The 19,798-nt window shown below is 38.9% G+C and overlaps 1 protein-coding gene across 1 annotated transcript; it reads left to right on the top strand.

Moving 5' to 3' along the window:
* Positions 1-5,454: 5,454 nt before the first annotated feature.
* On the top strand, positions 5,455-11,656 carry LOC122001092 (3-hydroxyisobutyryl-CoA hydrolase-like protein 5). Its single transcript, XM_042555672.1, has 15 exons — positions 5,455-5,615; positions 5,718-5,801; positions 5,887-5,955; positions 6,042-6,102; positions 6,204-6,277; positions 6,363-6,446; positions 6,581-6,665; positions 6,822-6,907; positions 7,136-7,257; positions 7,363-7,423; positions 9,553-9,651; positions 10,470-10,571; positions 10,932-10,973; positions 11,065-11,171; positions 11,244-11,656. The coding sequence occupies exons 1-15, from the start codon at positions 5,586-5,588 to the stop codon at positions 11,341-11,343; spliced, it is 1,206 nt and encodes a 401-aa protein (XP_042411606.1). The 5' UTR covers positions 5,455-5,585; the 3' UTR covers positions 11,344-11,656.
* Positions 11,657-19,798: the final 8,142 nt, after the last annotated feature.

Below are 19,798 nucleotides of genomic sequence, written 5' to 3'. Positions count from 1 at the left end.
TATATCTAGTAAAGTCATCAATGATCACTAAGCAATATCTACTTCCATTCAATGAAATGACATTATTACAATCAAATAAGTCCATATGCAATAAATCTAAAGCAGTAGATGTACTTACAGCGCTTTTACCTTTATGAGACGCTTTTGTTTGCTTACCCTTTTGACATGCATCACATAATTTTGTCTTTTGGTACTTGATGCTTGGTAAGTCTCGCACTAATCCTTTGTTGGCCAGCTTTCGAATATTCTTCATGTTTACGTGGGCCAACCTCCTATGCCACAGCCATGATTCTTCTTCTTTTGACATGAAACACTTAGCAGAGGCATTAGTAGCACTTTTAAAAGATACTTGATAAATGTTATCCACCCTTGTGTCTACTAGTATCATGCCAAGTGTGTCAATGTGTTTGACCAGACATTGACTTGAATGAAACTCAATTGTGTAACCCCTATCACACAATTGGCTGACACTTAGGAGATTAAAGGTCATCCCCTTGACTAGAAGGACATTTTTGATTTGGAGACATTCGGATATATGAATATCTCCAACTCCTATAACCTTAAGGCTACCATTATTACCAAAGGACACATTACCTCTTTTTTATTTTGAAGGGTAGTAAAGAGTGACTTGTCCCCGGTCATGTGCTTGGAGCATCCACTATCAACAAACCAAGTTGATAGATGCTCCCCCTTGACAAATGCCTACAAGACACGAAAGATAGATGTTTTAGGTACCCAAATCTTGGGACCTAATGCATCTACAATGAAAGACCTAGGAACCCATGCCTTGGTCATACCCTTCCTAGTCTCATGAACCCTAGAAGCATGTGATCTATGAAATTGGGTTCTAGACACTAGGGAAATAAAACTAGACTCCTTAGGTTGATATCCTAACCCAGCCTTGTTGTAGACCGCCCTTTGGGCATTTAGAATCATATCTAAGGTCTTAGAGCTAGTTGAGAATTTCTCAAGCATTTTCTTGAGTTTCTCAACTTCACTCTTTAAGGCTTTGTTTTCATCCTCAAGAAGCTCTTGATGTAGGTCATCAACCTCATCTTCCCTAAGAGTCTTCAAGTGTTCTACTTCATCTTTTAATGATTTGATTTCAGTTTTTGATTTCTTAAGCAAAGTAGATAAATGAGCAATAGTTCTGTAGCACTTTTCTAAGTGAGGAGAAGTTACCTCTTCATCATCCGAAGATGATGAAGCCGCGGCTGATGTATCACTTCCGGAATCCGATTCCTCCCTTGCCATGAGTGCTAATTGACGAGTGCTTTTCTCCTTCTTCTCTCCCTCCGATGAGCTTGAGGAGGATTCATCCCAAGTAGCTTTGAGAGCTTTCTTCTTCTTGGCCCTTTCCTCCTTCTTCTTGAGTTTTGGACACTCCGATAGTGTCCTTTCTTGCTACACTCATAACACGTAACATTAGTCTTATCAACATTTTGATCAATAGACTTACCTTTCCCTTTGTATCTCTGGCTCCTTCTCATGATTCTCCTTACGAAGTTGGCCATCTCGCTCGATGATGATCCACCTTCATCATCGGACTCGGAAGAGGATGAGGATGTAGGAATCTCTTTCTCCATCTTCTTTTCTTTCTTCCTTCTTCCATCCTTGCTCTTTTCTCCTGCAACTAAGGCAATACCTTTCTCTTTTTGACCCTTGTTAGCAAGTTCATGAAGTTCCATTTCACAAAAGAATTCATCTAATTTAACAATTGAAAGGTCCTTGGAGACCTTGTAGGCATCTACCATAGATGACCACAAGGCATTCCTCGGAAAGGCTTTGAGAGCGTACCTTACAAGATCGCAATTCTCTACGCGTTCATCTACGGAATGAAGACCATTGATGATCTCTTTGAACCTTCCATGTAGTTCACTTACCATTTCGTTCTCCTTCATGGTGAGATTTTGTAGTTGGTTTAGGAACAAGTCTCTCTTGGCAATCCGAGAGTCTCGGGTTCCTTCTTGGAGCTCGATGAGCTTGTTCCACAAATCTTTTGCGCTCACAAATGGACCTACCTTGACAAGTTGATCTTTGGCTATCCCACATTGTAGAGTGACCACCGCCTTGGCATCGGCTTGTCCTTTGCGAGTTTGCTCGGCGGACCACCTTGACGACTCTAGTTCCTTACCTTCTTCGTCCTTCGGAGGTGTGAACCCTTCCTTGACCGAGAACCACATGGAGATGTCGGTCTTGAGATAATACTCCATACGGCTCTTCCAATATTGGAAGTCCGCTCCGTCGAAGTAGGGTGGACGATTGGTGCTAAAACCTTCCTTCATAGCCATCTTCTTGCTCTTTAGGGTGTTAATCTGGATGAAGAGCGTCTTACTCTGATACCACTTGTTAGGACCTTCGGATGGCTAGAGAGGGGGGGTGTGAATAGCCTCCACTAAAAACTCAATTAATTCCTCACAAAAGTTTGTTAGCACAGCGGAAATAAACAAAAAGAAAACTGATGCAAGGAAAAGAAACAACCCACCACTAACACAACAAGGATGTACGAGGTTCGGGGATAACTTGCCCCTACTCCTCGGCGTGTCCGTAAGGTGGACGATCACTTGATCTTTCGGTAGATCACACCCCAGACAAATTCCGGCTAAGTATTTCTCCTTCTCGGTGGAGTAACATCTCCACAAAGTCTTAGAGAAGATTTGAAATGAAGCACAAGACTTACAGAGTTTAGTGGCCAAAAGGAATGAACAATCAACTTACAGCCACGATGAAAGCAAAGCACAAAGACAGAAGAAGTTCCTCAGCCAAGAGCTCAAACACACAGCCTCTTGCTTGATCGACAGAGAGTTTTTCAAAATCTTCTTCTTGTTACAAAGCCTCTCTTCTTCCTTCTTCTTATCCCTCTTCTTTCTCACTGTCTTCAGCCAGAGCCGAATCACTGTCACCTGTATCGAATCACTGCGACCAACTCAGGCGTCGCCAATCACTCTTCCTCCTCATCTGGTTCTCTGAACTCACACTAATACCATCCATGGTCTTCACTGGTGTCTCTGAGCTCGAACCAATAAGCAAGAGTCAAGCTGTTGCCAACTGATCGCAGCCAGTGAACGTTGACGCTCCAATTGCACAATTTGCAGCGAAACACAGCAGAAAGAGCACTTGGTCTTATTCTTCTGATGGTGCTTAGTTTGAATTCAAGCATTGGCACGACACCTGCAATCTGTAACTCAAAAAGCTTACAACAAATGGTTAGATCAGATGAATCAGAAATCGCAGAGAAATATCAGAAGACAAACGACATCGTTATTGATCGGTCAACAGATCGATCCATAGCTCTCTAGACCGATCAGGACATATCTGATCAGTCTGGGAGGCTTCTGATCGGTCTGTGGATTGATCAGCCTATAGGTGGATCGGTCCCCTATAGTCCTCTGAATCCTTCACTTCCTTCTGATCGGTCTACAGACCGATCAGATAACTTATAGTGAACCACTGTTTGGTTACTGATCGGTCACCAGACCGATCAGATAACCCACAGAAAGCTACTGTGTGGTTACTGATCGGTCACGAGACCGATCAGATAACTAAGGTATCATTGGATCGATCGACAGACCGATCCAGACAGCCAAAGTATCACTGGATCGGTCAACAGACCGATCCAATGCCTTTGTTGGTTTTAGTGCTTCCCAGGCCTAAACCCTAACGTCTTCCTGGTCCAGAGAACGAGCTACCGAGCCCTCTCCGACTTCCATGTCCGGGTCAGAGAACGAGCTACCGAGCCCTCTCTGACATAGTCTGGAGAACGAGCTGCCGAGCCCTCTCCGACTTCGTCCGGTCCAGAGAACGAGCTACCGAGCCCTCTCTGACCTAGTCCGGAGAACGAGCTGCCGAGCCCTCTCCGACTTCATCCGGTCCAGAGAACGAGCTACCGAGCCCTCTCTGACCTAGTCCGGAGAACGAGCTACCGAGCCCTCTCCGACTTCGCGTGCCAAGTGTCCGTACTTGGACTTTTCCTCTCCACATGATCAACCTTGATCATTAATCAGTCTGAGTTTAATTAATATCTGATACAAACTTAAATCAGTGTCAACATCAAAACAACAGCCAGGTCAGACTGTATTAACAGGCTCATCCAGTCTTCCACCTGGTTCGTGACACCAGGACTTTCCACCTAGGGTTACCACCCCCTAGGACTTTTGCCTGAAGCCCTCGACCCACCAAGACTTCCCGCATATGTTTACCACCCCCTATGACTTAGGGTTACCACCCCCTAGGGTTTTCCACTTGCCTAACCGCAGCTAGGACTTTCCTGAAACACTCAATCATACCCATTAGATAACAATTAAGCTTAACTTTGAATCCCTTTGCCATTATCAAAACTAAGGTTCGATCGTAGGATGCTTCCCGCACCAACACTTTGCACTAATGTACCATAACTTGGCTTTCCAAGTTGAGTCTGATATGATTTCATATCATGCCTACGTTGAGCCTTATATGATTCTATATCAGGCCCAACGTGAGTTTTTTTTACCGATTCTTTGTTTTATATATTAACATTTATGAAATGCGAAATAAATAACAGACATTATATTTGAACTCCTTGCAACATCAGAAATCCATAGGAACTGAAATGGGTGCAATCGAAGCTCTCTAGGGCCATTAGTGGATTTTGATCGAAATCCATTGATGGACCTAGGGAGCTCCGATTGTACTCATTTCAGTTCCTATGAATTTTTGATGTTGCAAGGAGTTCAAATATGATGTCCATTATTTATTTAGCCTTTTCATAGATGTTAATATATCAAATCAAAGAATCGGTAAAAAAATCCATATTGGGCCTGATATGAACTCATATCAGGGCGAACGTGAGCCTGATATGGAATGATATAGGCCCACGTTGGGCCTGATATGATTCCATATCAGGCCCAACGTGAGCGTTTTTGACGATTCTTTCATTTTGCATGTTAACATCTATGAAAAGTTAAAATAAATAATGGACACCATATTTGAACTCCTTGTAATTTTAGAAATCCATAGAAACTGAAATGGGTGCAATTGGAGCTCTTTAGGTCCATCAGTGAGTTTTGATCGAAATCCACCGATCGATCTATAAAGCTTCGATTACACTCATTTTAGTTCTAGTGAATTTCTGAAATTGCAATGAGTTCAAATATGTTATTCATTATTTATTTTTGTTTCTTTAAATGTATTAAAATATTATTAAAAAATATATTAAAATATTATTAAAAAATTGACTAATGTTATTCATATATTCTGCATGTCGATATAAAAAAAAAGAAGAGAGAGAAGAAAGAGAAAAATAATGGAGAAAAAAAAATAATAAAAAAAATCAAATTATCATAAGGATGAAATAGAAAATGCACCTTTTTAATAAATTTAGATTTTTACTGCACGCTCTTTGATAAATTACCGAATTTTAAATAAGGAGGAGCGTTTATTATTCTTGACCTACCATCCACATGCTACTGACCTCAGAAGTGTCGCTCCAACGACCACCGTCAGCTCCAACTACCACCGTCAGTCAACAACCCCCTTCTCCACCTTTTCATATCTTTTAATATGCACTCTTCCGATCTGCAATCCACCTGTGCTCCGACTACAGAAGCATGGCTCAAGACTGCAGCAATTCGGATGAGGTAGGCATCCGGAATTTGCGATCGATGTTTGTTATCAAATTGATCCTTTCCCATTCTCACGCTCAGATCCGGCATGGCTCAATCAATCGATAATTTCACCAGGTAGTTCTTGGAGCGGAGGTAGGGATTGTGAGGGTGATCACCTTGAACCGTCCACGGCAGCTCAATGTCATCTCTCCTGGAGTAGTAAGTTCGCGGACATGGACTCTCTTACGTTTTGATGTGGTTTTCCATTTTTCAAGGATTGATAAAAGGCGTATTTTTGTGTCAGGTTATTCTCCTGGCCCAGTTCCTTGAGAAATGGGAGAAGGATGATGATGCCAAGCTAGTTATTTTCAAGGTTGGATTTTTTTTCCGGGAAACCTAGTTTCGGAAGTTCCCTTCTCCTTTGGAGTCGCCAGTAATCTGGTTTCTTTCTTTGTATAGGGGGAGGGTCGTGCCTTCTCTGCCGGTGGGGATTTGAAGGTGTTCTACCAAGGGAGAAAAGGTTGGGAATTGTAAAGGAAACAAGAGCTTACGTTGCATTCTGTGCGACCTTTCATGTTTTTTTTTCCTGTTGTTGTCTAAAAATGGTGATATTTTTGGAAGATGATTCTTGCCTTGAGGTCGTTTACAGAATGTACTGGCTGTGTTATCACCTTCATACGTATAAAAAGCCCACGGTAGTTATCTTTATTTTGAATATTAAAGGTTTCTGTTCTAGTAATGTTGTCTCAATACCCAAATGGAGTTTCTTATGTATCTCAGGTTGCCCTCACTAATGGAATAGTCATGGGTGGAGGTTCTGCTTTGGTTGTCCCTGCAAAATTTTCTATAGTAACAGAGAAAACTGTGCGTTTTCTAGTTTCCTTGTAGTGATTCTTAAAAATAAATTTATGATGCTTCATATATTGTCTTTTTATGATGCCCACATAGGAAACTTCATCTAACATACAACAGAGCTCTTAATGCTTTTTGCTCACTAGATTTTTGGAATGCCCGAGGCAAGTATCGGACTACACCCTGATTGCAGCTTCTCTTATATCCTTCCACGCCTTCCAGGATACTTTGGTGAGTGTAATTGTGGACAATGTTTCTCAATGAAACTAACAAGTTTCTATGGTTTTGTTCATGGAAACCACAACTGAAAAATTGCTGTATTTTGCCTTAGCCTTTGGCTTTTAGTACATGACACATTAGCTTTTTGGTTCTTGGCTGGATTTATAGGGGAGTTCTTAGCATTAACTGGTTCAAGGTTGAATGGGAAGGAGATGGTTGCTGCAGAACTTGCAACGCATTTTGTTCCATCTGAGGTTTGTTCAAGAACTGATTCCTATTCCTCTCTGTATGGATATGCAAGGTCAAAACTTTGTATCAGACGGGTCAAGTTAGTTTTTCCATTCATTCTTCCATCTTTTCCTTCCGCTGATTGTATTATCTTCGAACCTGTAATTGGTGTCTATTAAACAACCAGCACCACTTATTCAGATAAAGATTACGTAAGGGAGTTTTTCCTCTTATTTTGGTAATGTTAAATGCAGAAATTGCGAGAACTTGAGAGTGCTTTGTTGGATTTGAGCATGAATGATGAGAATTCTATTAGATCAGTAATTGAAAAGTTCTCATTGGATGTCCAACCTGATGAAGAAAGCATCTTAAATAGGTAAACAACACCAGATCTTACATTCCTAATGGTGCAATATTTCCTAGTCTTGGAAAATAAAATTGTATATATAGAAAAAAAACTGTTAGGAATGTGCTTTTTCAGGCTGCCAACAATTGACAAATGCTTTTGTGGGGAGTCTGTGGAGGAGATCATCAAATTATTTGTGAGTTTTGAAGCTATTCATTATTTACGGATAAGCACTGATACCCTGATCTTCATGTCTTTGATAAATTCCAATCTAAATACTGTCATTCCTTTTGATTCTCGTTCTCAATTTGCATTACTGTTCAAGATAGTGTCCTGTTCTCTTGCTTGGTTAGAATACAGTTGATACTGGGTATGTTCTGTGGCATATCATATTCTTATAAAGTCCACAATTGTTTTAATTATCTTTTTTAAGTTTTATAGAGATAGCTTTAGCATAATCTGTGTTTCTTTGCTGTCTTAAAATTAGTAGATTTTCTCACATACTTCAATGATATATCAATTTCTTCATAATCCATATGAAACATTCTCTTGTCCTATTTGATAAGTATGTCTCTAGAAAATGAAATTTTGAATTTTCCACCATTTTGCAATAAGTATTAGTTCACCCCACTAGAGTTCGGATTCTTTTTCACCTCCCATTGCAAGCATATTTCCCATCAATTTTTCAGAGGAAAGCGTCAGCTAGTGCACTTGTAGAAAGTGTTTATATTGATGCAGCGTGGGTAGAAACATGACAACAGATTGTGAGTATTAAAGTCTGGAGTGGAAAAGATCAGGATAATCTGAATCTTTTCTCCAAAATATCTGGTGGCATTTAGCTCCCCATCATTTTGCACTAGTGAGATTGAAAGCAGCAAATCAAAATTGAAGCCGAAAGTTTTATGAGTTGTTTGCCTCTAATTAGATAAAGACATTTATGGAGGGTGGGGGCTTATTCACTATTGTCCTAGAAGCAACACACGCATCTACCTAGAACTTCTTTTTTATTTCATCAGAAAAAAAGGAACCACTAATCTGAGGCATTGGCACCTCTATTTTCAAGCTTGACATTGATACTCATTTACCCACTTAATGTGGTAACTAATTCTTCTATATCACAAATACGTTGGACTGAAATTTTGGAATTTTTATTGGAAAGTACTACTAACTCCACTATGGACGATACAGATTATAAATATGGTTTCAAGAGACTACTATTGTCTAATGAGGTTTTCAGACAGGTTTCAAACTCTAAGACAATCTTCTGAAGATTAGTACAACAGCTATAATGCAATGGTTCCTTTTTTTTGTGCAGGTTAAGGAAAAATGGCAATGCCATATACATTGTCCTCTTTCCATTTTGCTATATTTCTAGGAGCAGTAAGGAGCTATATATACTTGACTCTCATCTACCCCTTTGTAATCATGTTAGACATTGACACTCTGAGTTGATAACGGACATCCCTATTGTTTGCATGCAAAAAAATTTAGAAACAATAATGTTGAACACTTAAGGACCACACACACCAATGTTAGATACTTATACCCAACGCCAAGTAAACTGAATTATTACACTATCCACAGTGTTGGGAAAACATTTTTGGCAGACATCTTAATTTTGGTATGACATCAATATTGGAACAACAAAATTTGTTATTGAGGGTATATTTAGCTCGTATGTGTCAATATTATTGTAAAGTGGTCAGAAATCAGAATCTCAGATTGGCTGGCAGTAAAAGCATTGTTTAACATTTTGTTGTGAATATTGATATTGAGCTTGCCTTTGTTAAATGGACAGCATATGTAAGACAGTTCCTGTTAATTTTCATTTATGCCAACTGAGGTAGCAATGTTGTTGCATGCATAATCCATTTTCTCTGGCTCCTTTCTTGGGTTTCTTAACCAGCAGGATGCTATTACTGATTTTAGGATTTTCAATAACCATTTGAAATTTGTTTGTTCTTCAACCTAATAGTACATGTACACTATGTGTAGCTTAGAATGCCTGATTAATACAAGTCTGCTTTTGTTGTGATGCTGAATCATAGCTGTTTAACCTATACTCGTTAAGAGTGGAAGAGCAATGAGCTTTAGATCTGCATTATAGTTAATTTATTGTGATTTATGGTTCACTGGACTATAATTATTTAAGACAGAAGGAAGAAGGCTAGTATTGGTACAGGAAAATTTAAACCTCTGGGATGCAAACTTTCATTGGGATGCTAATCTTTTGTGTTCTAAATAAGATAACATTTTCATGCATGAGTATAAAATTGTTTAGATTTTATCATTGTCTAAGTGAACCTTATTTTATTCTTTTTGCAGGAAGATGAAGCAAACATGGCAGGAAATGAATGGATCTTTCCTATACTAAAAGGATTGAAGAGAAGCTCTCCAACTGGATTGAAGATTACACTGAGATCCGTAATGCAACTTACTTTGATAGTTGGACGAAGATTTCTATACTCATATTCTTTTTTAAAAGTGTGACAATAATTTTCCTCTACAGAAAGATAAATAAAACTGTGTAAAAGTTGCACACTTGTGTATTTGGGATGCTCAACTAATCAACAACAGTTAATAGTGTTAACATACAAAGGATACCTTGATTAAATAAGTCATTGGGTGGACTCAGCCGTCTTAGAAAAAAATGAAGGATACATGGAATACCATAAATTACAAGGAGAACATATATTTTACCCTTGAAAGAATTAAGTGATTTAAAAAGATATGATCACTTTCACCAATATAGTCTAGCGTAGAGTTCAATGGTAAGATAAGATCCATGCACTTGAGCACACAGAACTAGCTTCTCTGTTGTCTGTGTCTTGAAATGCTAGGTAGTCTATTAGCTTAGGGTTGAGTTTTTGCATGAGAAAATTATGAAACTCAGACCTTTGCGGTACCTCCATAATATTCTGCAAATTTTATTTATGAATTTGTGGTAAAGGTATGATGTCTTTCTACTAAAACCCATGTCACAGATAATTGATTGTCACCCCCTTTCTTTTCTGCTATTTTTGTCCAAAATGACTTCATTCTCAGAAGATTTGCTGTTTCATCTGCTGAACAGCAGGTGGTGTTTGTATGGTGTCTTTCTACTAAAACCCATGTCACAGATAATTGATTGTCACCCCCTTTCTTTTCTGCTATTTATGTCCAAAATGACTTCATTCGCAGAAGATTTGCTGTTTCATCTGCTGAACAACAGGTAGTGTTTGCTAACATAGTCTTGCTTGCAGATTCGAGAAGGAAGAAAACAAACATTAGCTGAATGTCTGAAGAAGGAATTCAGGCTTACCATGAATCTGCTCAGATCAGTCATTTCTACTGACATATATGAGGTAACTGGAAAACATATTGTTGCAGTGAGAATTTTTCTTCATTTCATTTTGATTTAAATTTCTCATACTATCTGTAAAGAGGAAAGAGAGTAACCTCAGGGCTACTTATTTTGGGAAACAGTTGGATAAAATTTTCCAATTTCTGAAACTATAAATCATACAAGATAACCACTTAATTGCTATGTTTTTCAAGCAACTGTGTTTCTGTACTAATGTGCATATCCGTCAAAATTTGTGCATAAACACCCTTATTCAGTCAGATTGGCAGCTATGAAAATTTTCTTGAGTCTCTATATGCTTGAAGCAGCACTGACATTTGATTTTGGTTTTTAACCCTTTGTTCATGTTTCACATTATTAGGGCATCCGAGCTCTTAACATTGATAAGGACAATTCCCCCAAGGTAATCATGGATGTCTACTTTATCTGTCTTCTTTTGCTTTTCTTTTATGTTATATGGTGCATCATACTGGTGTTTTAACATGAAATTTTAGTGGGAACCATCGAACCTACAAGGAGTGAGCACTGACAAGGTAGACCTTTGTTTTAAACCATTTCAAGATGAACTAGAATTGCAGATACCCGGTGATGAAGCAAGCAGGTTAGCATCTTTTACATCCTTAATCACAAGTCCTTTATGCAGTTCCCCGGTTCCTGATGCTTCATTTTGCAGATGGAGCGGCAAGTATGAGACTACAGTCTATCCGAGCCTGAAAGGGAAGCCAGATTACCTAGTTAGCTATGTTGATAATTCCTCTGGAACCCGGAATTAAGTTGCAAAAATTCTGAATAAAATCTATGCCATCAAGAGAACGTTACTGGGAATAAACACGGTCGATACTTGCAGCCGAGTTAGTAGCAGCGTCACTTCAATTGTTGATCATTTGAAGATGTATATGCCATGGAGTGGACATTGATAACTTACAGCTACTGGCCTTTAGCCTCATGGCAATAAAAATAGATGCTAAATTATTCTATATCGAATGTTCTGTTATGTTGAGAGTAAAGATCAAGCAAGCTTCTACGTTGTAGAAAATTTCCTTGAACTTGTTACAATATTTATGCTGGAACTATTTACTTATCGCAGCAGCTAACTGGTTAGTAGAACTGTCCTTTTCTCGACTTGTTACCTATGATTATTGATATAGGGATGTAACGAGCGGACCCAAGAGATAATGTGACAGTTAAGGTCAGGATGAAGTGGTAGTCAAAGTCAAAAGTAGAGAACATTCCTCACTTGACTTGGTCGCTCGAGTAGTGCCAAGACTTAGTCGGCCAGAAAAAGGTCGACCGACCCTTAAGTTGGTTGAGCATAAGGGGTTTAATGCTTTATTCTTGAAATGGTAAGACATCATGTCCGATCATTCGATAGCCAGCCAAGTTTAAGGATGACCATCCTTATGGGTCGACCGGAGGGATTGATTAGTCATGAGAAAGGTCAAACTCCATACTCTGTAAGAGTCTCTCTATGTATGCTTGGCCGACCTTATCACTGATCGTTTGTGAATCTCCACACGACAATATGTCTGTGTAACCATTCAATCATTAATAGGGCGGATTTATATGCACGGTCGAACAAAAGGCCGGTTGAGCCTAAAGTACTTAGCTTCATATTGATTCCCAAAGAGATTTCTAGCAGGTACAATGTGCCATCCAGCTTCTTGAATAGATTTTCAAATAGTCTTTAATACATAACAAATCAGCGCAATATGAGGACATGCATAAAGACGATCGGCCTTATGGGTCGATTGGGATATACTCAGTCAACAACATGAGCAGAGAATCCTAATAACCTATCAAATTAACAACTATGTGTCAAACAATATTCTTCTGGAACCTTTTTTAGGGATCATCATATTTCCCATCAGTAGAGCACTTATGACAGCATATTCTTTCAACAACCTTAGCAACGACATAAGTTATAAACGACAAAAGAGGTATACATGTGGGTAAATGGAAGATTCCTCGGACAATTATTGCACATTGTCTAAGTTGTAGATTTTTCTTTACCTAACAACTTCTGACACACTTTGCCACCCCATGATTGCGGAGGTTATGAGAGGTGGTATATAAAAGGGGTTCTTTTTGTTGGGAAGGTACGTTCTCTAAACATCTTAACTCTACTCTCGCGCACACATTCATTACTGTTCTTCATCCAATTATCTAGACTTGTACTAACTTGAGCATCGGAGGGTCTTGCCAAGGACTCCCCCTAGTTTCTAGACGCTGACATTTTGTTGGCTCGTCTCCGTATACGCAGGATCAAAAGGAAGTTTCTTTGTGGAGTAGTAAGTCTTCTCTCATTCAACCATCAAACCATCGTACCCAACGCGCCATCTCTGTAGTTTTCAGACATGATTAAATTTGGCGTTGTCTGTGGAAACTTTCGTCTAAATATGAAAATCAGAGATGGAAGAAGCTGGACGACTCACCACCATCACCTTAATGTAAGAGGATCTAGAGATGCTCATCAACGTTTGAGCACAGAAACTAGTGCAACAATAACAACAAGCAGTTGTCGGTGGCACTCTGCCACCCAATCCCAACGCTTCGACGACAACACACCAAAGGGAAAGAGGAGCTCAAGAGGGAGGCCCGATGGCCGGCTCGGATCCCCTTTCGTTCCACTAGCCCATCTACCTCCTGCGCCTCACTCCCTAATCGTGTGTCATCAGACACTCTTCCACACACCGCCTGGGTATATGGGCTAAGAAGGACTACCTCAGGAATCTTCTGGGGAAGCACCCGTCTGAGACGGATGTAAGGGAAAAAGCCCAGCAACTTGCAACTCTCCCAACAAGATTAGCACCACATTCTCTCAAGGGATGCTAGGGCACAAGTTGCCAAAATATTATCAGCCCCTGGCGATAGGGGAATACTCAGGGTCAACTGACCTTGAGGATCACCTCCTTAAATTTGAGCATGCTGCTCCCTTTCATCAATTTACAGATGGTATAAAGTGTCGAGTGTTCTTCAGTATATTGGGCGGCTCGGCACAAAGATGGTTTAAGTGATTATAGGCCGAATCCATTCACAGATTTAAGGATTTTTACAAGACTTTCCTTCATCACTTGGCCAGCAGACGACACTACCAAAAGACTCCCTTGAGCCTTTTCTCACTCAAACAAGGGTCCAAGGAAACACTTAGTGCTTACATGAAAAAAATTCAACCAAGTGGCCATAGATGTCCCTGCAGCTACCATCGAGATTTTGGTGAGTGCCTTTTCCCAAGGGCTCGCCGATAATGACTTCTTCTGCTTCTTGGTTAGGAGCCTCCAAGGAACTTTGATCATTTGCTGGATCGAGCAACTGAATTCATTAATGTCGAAGAGGCGCAGGCAGCCCAGAAGAAGGAGGTCATCGCACTGGCTGCTACTCTAGAGCCTGAGTGTTGAGCATTACCCGCTCCTCCACCTAGGGGATCTCGAACGGGTCCTCAACCTCATCATCAAGAACCACGGCTTCAGGCCGTGCAACATATGTGTTAGAGTGTATACTGAAAGTCTAAGCTTTTGTAAACATTTATAAAGAATCACATTTGGTCAAATTATCTACATTTGTTTGTAGTTGTTCAATTAATTTATATTGTAGATAACATAGTATGTGGTGTCACATACAGAAGATAATGTTATCAGTACATTATAAATTATAAACAGTAGCTCACGACCAAAATGGAAAGGAACAAACCATTGGAAGGTCGTAGTGTAATTAGGAATTAGTTTATCTTAATTATATAATTACACTAGTACACTTAGAGTGTATTGAGTAGGACCATTAGAGGTTGTTTCTTTTATACTGACTTTATAAAGGAACAAAGACCTCAGTTATTATGGAAGTGTGTGCTCTTAATCCTAATATAATAACAAGCACATATATTTGATATTTATTTCTTTAATTTATCAATGGGTGAGATTTAGTTCGATAAATCAATAAACCCGATAAGTTGAGAAATGATATCACTTATAGTGTGTGTTGTTGATTATAAAAGGAAACTGTGTCCTAGTGATCTAGGTTGATAATGTCCCCAAGAGGAGCTCATAAGGATTGTCATGTTAAACCCTGCAGGTGGACTTAGTCCGACATGACGATAAGGTTGAGTGGTACTATTCGTGGACAAAGATATTAATTAAATGAGTTGTCAGTAACTCACTTAATTAGTGGATATTCGACATCTTAAACACTGGGAGACTAACACACTCATAATAAGAAGGAGCCCAAAAATATATTTTGGGATTGGTGCGGTAGTTCAATAATAGTTCTGTAGTGGAATGAATTATTATTGATAAAATTAAGTTGTGTGTTCGGGGCGAACACGGGATGCTTAATTTTATCGGGAGACCAAAACCAATTCCTCCTCTCGGTCCCTATCATAGCCTCTTAGTTATAAAGTACTATACCCACCTATACCCACCTTCATACCCATGGTGTAGGGGTTGGCCAAACTAGCTTGAGAACCAAGCTAGGGCCGGCCAAACCTTGGTCCATGGGTGGCCGACCCTAGCTTGAACCCAAGCTTAGGTGGCCGACCCTATTAAATTAGAAAAGAATTTTAATTTTAAATTTTTCTTATGTGGAAGATATAATTTATTGGAGAGATTAAAAATTAAAATATCTCTTTTATAAGTTTCTACAAAAGATTAAAGAAAGAGATTAAATCTCTTTCCTTATTTGTAGATTGGAAGGATATTTTATTTTTCTTCTTTGTAAATTATTCACATGTTGAAAAATTAAAATTATAGAAATTTCTTTTTATCAACCATGAAGGGATTTTAAAAGGAAATTTTATTTTTTAAAATTTTCGAAGACAAATAAGGAATTTTAATTGGTTGATTGAAAATTGTCTTGTTTGCTTCCTTGGTCTGGCCGGCCATAAACACTAAGAAGAGGATTTTAATTTTAATTAATTAAAATTTTCCTTTTCAATGGCAATAGAGTTAAGGAAGTTTTTATTAAAATTTCCTTATTTGCCAAGGCTAAAGGATTATAAAAGAGGGGGTTTTGGGTGCCTTCAAGGTGAACAACTTCTATTATTTTCTCCCTCTTTTCTTCCTTGGTGTGGTCGGCTCTTCCCTTTCTCTTCTCTCCATCCTTGTGGCTGAAACTCTCTTCTCTCTTGGAGTTCAATTGGTGGCCGGATTCTAGCTTGGAGAAGAAGGATAGAAAGCTTGCATCCCTTGGAGCATTGGTGGTGGTTGAATCTCTACATCCTTAGAGGTGCTCTTGTTGTGGCCGAACCTTGCAAGGAGGAGAAGAAGGTGCTTTGGTGGTTTCTCATCTTGGAAGATCGTTGCCCACACAACGTCCGAGGTTAGAAGAGGAATACGGTAGAAGACCTAGAGGTTTTTGCTTGCCAAAGAAAAGGTATACTAGTATTTAATTTTCACATCATACTAGTTTTATTTCTTTGTAAAAATACCAAATACAAGAGGCACGTGATTCTAGTATTTCGAATTAGTTTTCGATGTTGTGTTCTTTTATTTTTCTTTTCCTTTTGATTTGATTGCTCCTTTTGGTTGACCTAAAGTTATTTAAGGAAATTAAATATTAGCTTTCCTTAAAAGGCTTTGTCTAGGCAGTGGTGGTTGTTCCCATATCCAAGAAGGTCATGTGCCTTGACATGCAGTCCTGGAAGCCAATTTTGGAAATTAATATTTAATGGAATTAATAACCTAGGTGATTTGGATCGAACGTGTTAAGTTCCGCAGGAGATCCAAGTCTAAACCTAAAAGAATAAATAAATTAAACTTAGGATCAAACGTGTTAAGTTCCGCAGGCGATCCGAGTTTAATTTAAAAGAACACATGGTAGCTAGGAAAAGGTTCAGACCTTTGTACAAAATTTTTGTCTAGTGGAACCGTTAGGTTTTCCGAGTAGCAACCAATAATTGGTATCAGAGCTAGGGTTTTGCCTCTGTGTATTTGGTATTAGTTTAATTATGCACATGTCATACATAATTTAGGCAGGATAATAGTAGGATGTGCTAACTTTGTGGATGCAGGATCCAACTATTATGGCTTATAGATATTGTGTGTGTGATTGGACCCTTGGACATGTCAAGGACATTTTATTGTGTGTGCATGATTGTATTATAAAATACAGCAGGAGTTGTATTTAGTTTTATTAGGATTTTTTTTTGATCTAGTTACATGTACATTCCTTTTATGGAATATAGGATCGATGGATGTAAATTTTATTTTATGTTCGATCTAGTTTACATGTACATTCCTTCGAGGAATATAGGATCAAAAAATGTAAAATTCTATTTATGTCGCGGATCGAATCTTGCAAGGCGTGGAACCTTTTGAGGACCAGAGGCGCAGCGGAACAAGGAGCAAGATGGATGCGACAACTAGACCCGGTGGCAGTGGCTAAAGATGGCAGCAGCTAGGGTTGGCGACATACGGAGGACAAGAATAGATAAAAGCCATAATAGTTGAAAAATAGTTTTTCTATTTATTGCTTTTTATGCTGTGTTGTGTGTGCTTGTTAGTATGCATGTTAAGTAGGCTAGCATAGTCAAAATTCCTCACTTTAAATAACTAAGTGGGAGAGGGATTTATTTTTTAAATAAATTCCACGGTCTCCATTACTGGTTTATAAGTGATGCAACAAGCTTGCGCGTTGGCTCTGAGTGCCTTCCTCCATATCGGATGAGCTTGTTTGTGGATCACTAGATTAAACTTCCATTTTGGATGACTATAGGAAGTTAATTAAGAGCGTGTGATCTTCCCCATCGGAAGGGGCACAATCTTATTAATGGACTTAGTGTTAAGTAATGATATACACTTAGGCACGTCTAATAGTATCCTCCCCATCGGAGTCACTGCTATTATTCGTGTGACCAAAGGAAACCAACTATTAATTTTATTTGTCAAGAAGTAAGATTGACAAGATAATAAAATTAATGGGTTAAACCCTCCTTTTACAAATATTGAATTTGTATACATCCACACTATCGTGACATACAAAATTCACGGTATTTTGAGGTGTTGGTTAATTTAAAATAGTATTGTTTGAGGAATCAATATTATTCTAAATTTAGAGTTCTGACCAAAAGTTATTTGTGATTCTTAGGATGACTTTCAACCCACTGATCATCATACTAAAAGAGAACAGACTTACTGGTCCTATCTACATAGATTGGAAAAGGAACCTGGACATTGTTCTAACTGCTGAAAGCTATAAGTTTGTACTGACTGAGCCTTGCCCTGATACACCCAATGGTGAATCTACCCAAGAGAAGATTGAGTATCATAGGAAATGGGTAAAAGCAGATGAGATGGCGCGATGTTACATTTTAGCTTCAATGTCAAATGTATTGCAACATTAGCATCAAGATTTACCAACAGCTAGTCTATGATATTATGAATAATCTCAAGGAACTCTTTGGTCACCAGGATTGGGCCTCTAGGCAAGAAGCCATGAGAAAGATAATGACGGCCACCATGCAAGAGGGTACTCCTGTGAGGGATCATATCCTAAAGATGATGGCCTATCTGAATGAAATACAAATCCTTGGAGAAGAAATTGATGGGGAAACTCAGATCGATATGATCCTCCAAACGCTACCTAGAAGTTTTGAGCAATTCCACCTGAATTACAATATGAATAAAAGGGTATATTCATTGGCGAAACTATTGACAGAACTTCAGGCAGCAGAAGGTTTGTTCCGTCACAATTCTCATATTCACTATGCTGAAAATGGTTCTACTTCTAAACTGAAAGGAACGAAGAAGAAGAAATAAGTAAGCTCAGCAAAGAAGGTGAATAAATCTCAGAGTACAGGACCTAAAGCTGGAGTGAAGAAGCCGAAGGGCAAGTGCTTCATCTGCAAGCAGTCAGGGCATTGGAAGGCGGACTGTCCTCGTAGGAATCAAAACAACAAAGGTATATCTCATGCTCTGGTTGTTGAAACATGTTTAGCGGTGTTATCTACTAGCACCTGGTGTGTAGATATGGGAGCCACTGATCATGTCTGCAATTCTTTGCAGGGGTTCCAGGAAACCCGACGACTATATGAAGGGGAGATAACCGTCTACATGGGCAATGCTACTAAGGTGGCGGTTGTTGCAGTGGGAGACGTCTACTTATCTTTTGATAGAAATAGAAAATTGGTTTTAAGAAATTATCTTTATGTACCCAATTTTATAAAGAATTTAATTTCAGTTTCTAAACTGTTTTTGGATGGATATATATTCTGTTTCTTTTAATAACAATGTAGTTATAAAGAGAAATAAAGTGATTATCTGTTCTGGTGCATTAGTTGGCAATTTATATACTTTAAATCTAATTTCTCCCATAAAGTAAAATATGAAAATTTATAACACATCTTCTAATACTAATAAGAGAAAACAACCTTCGGAAATGAACCAAGCATATCTTTGGCATCTAAGGCTTGGTCATATTAACTTAAGTAGGATTCAAAGGCTTATAGCCGATGGACTCTTGGGTTCATTAGAGTTGGAAAATTTTCCAACTTGTGAATCTTGCTTGGAAGGAAAAATGACCAAGAGGTCTTTTAAGGCCAAGGGGTATAGAGCCAAAGAAGTGTTAGAATTGGTTCATTCTGATTTGTGTGGTCCTATGTCTATCCAGGTGAGAGGTGATTTTGAATATCTTGTCTCTTTTATAGACGATTATTCAAGATACGGATACATTTACTTAATGCGCCGCAAGTCCGAGTGCTTTGATAAGTTCAAAGAGTACAAGACAGATGTGGAGAAACGAGTAGGTAAAAGTATCAAGACACTACGGTCTGATCGTGGTAGTGAATACCTCTTAGGAGAGTTTAGGAATTACTTATCAGAGGCCGGGATTCAAATCCCAATTATCTACACCTGGTACACCCCAACAAAATGGTGTGGCAGAACGAAGGAATATGACTCTTATGGAGATGGTTAGATCGATGATGAGTTATTCAGAATTACCAAATTCGTTTTGGGGATACGCTCTGGAAATGGCAGCGCACATTCTGAACTTAGTATCTTCTAAATCAGTATCTTCTACTCCCACAGAATTATGGAATGGGCGAAAACCCAGTCTAAGACATATTCAGATTTGGGGTAGTCCAGCACATGTGCTGAAACTAGATGCTGATAAGTCAGAATCTCGTACAGAAGTTCTCGTGTTTGTGGGTTATCCCAGAGGAACGAAAGGTGGTTTATTTTATAGTCCTAAAGAACAGAAGGTCATTGTTAGCACCAATGCCCAGTTTTTAGAAGAAGACTT

This window comes from Zingiber officinale, chromosome 7A (assembly GCF_018446385.1).
Source record: "Zingiber officinale cultivar Zhangliang chromosome 7A, Zo_v1.1, whole genome shotgun sequence".
Taxonomy (NCBI): Eukaryota; Viridiplantae; Streptophyta; class Magnoliopsida; order Zingiberales; family Zingiberaceae; genus Zingiber; species Zingiber officinale.
The sequence above is the reverse complement of the archived record's forward strand: the minus strand, read 5'-3'. Positions and strand labels throughout refer to the sequence as shown.

Coding starts and splice junctions, on each gene's coding strand:
- LOC122001092 (XM_042555672.1), top strand. CDS start 5,586: ATGGCTCAAGACTGCAGCAATTCGGATGAG. Junction 5,616..5,717: donor ACTGCAGCAATTCGGATGAG/GTAGGCATCCGG, acceptor TAATTTCACCAG/GTAGTTCTTGGAGCGGAGGT. Junction 6,103..6,203: donor GTTCTACCAAGGGAGAAAAG/GTTGGGAATTGT, acceptor TATTTTTGGAAG/ATGATTCTTGCCTTGAGGTC.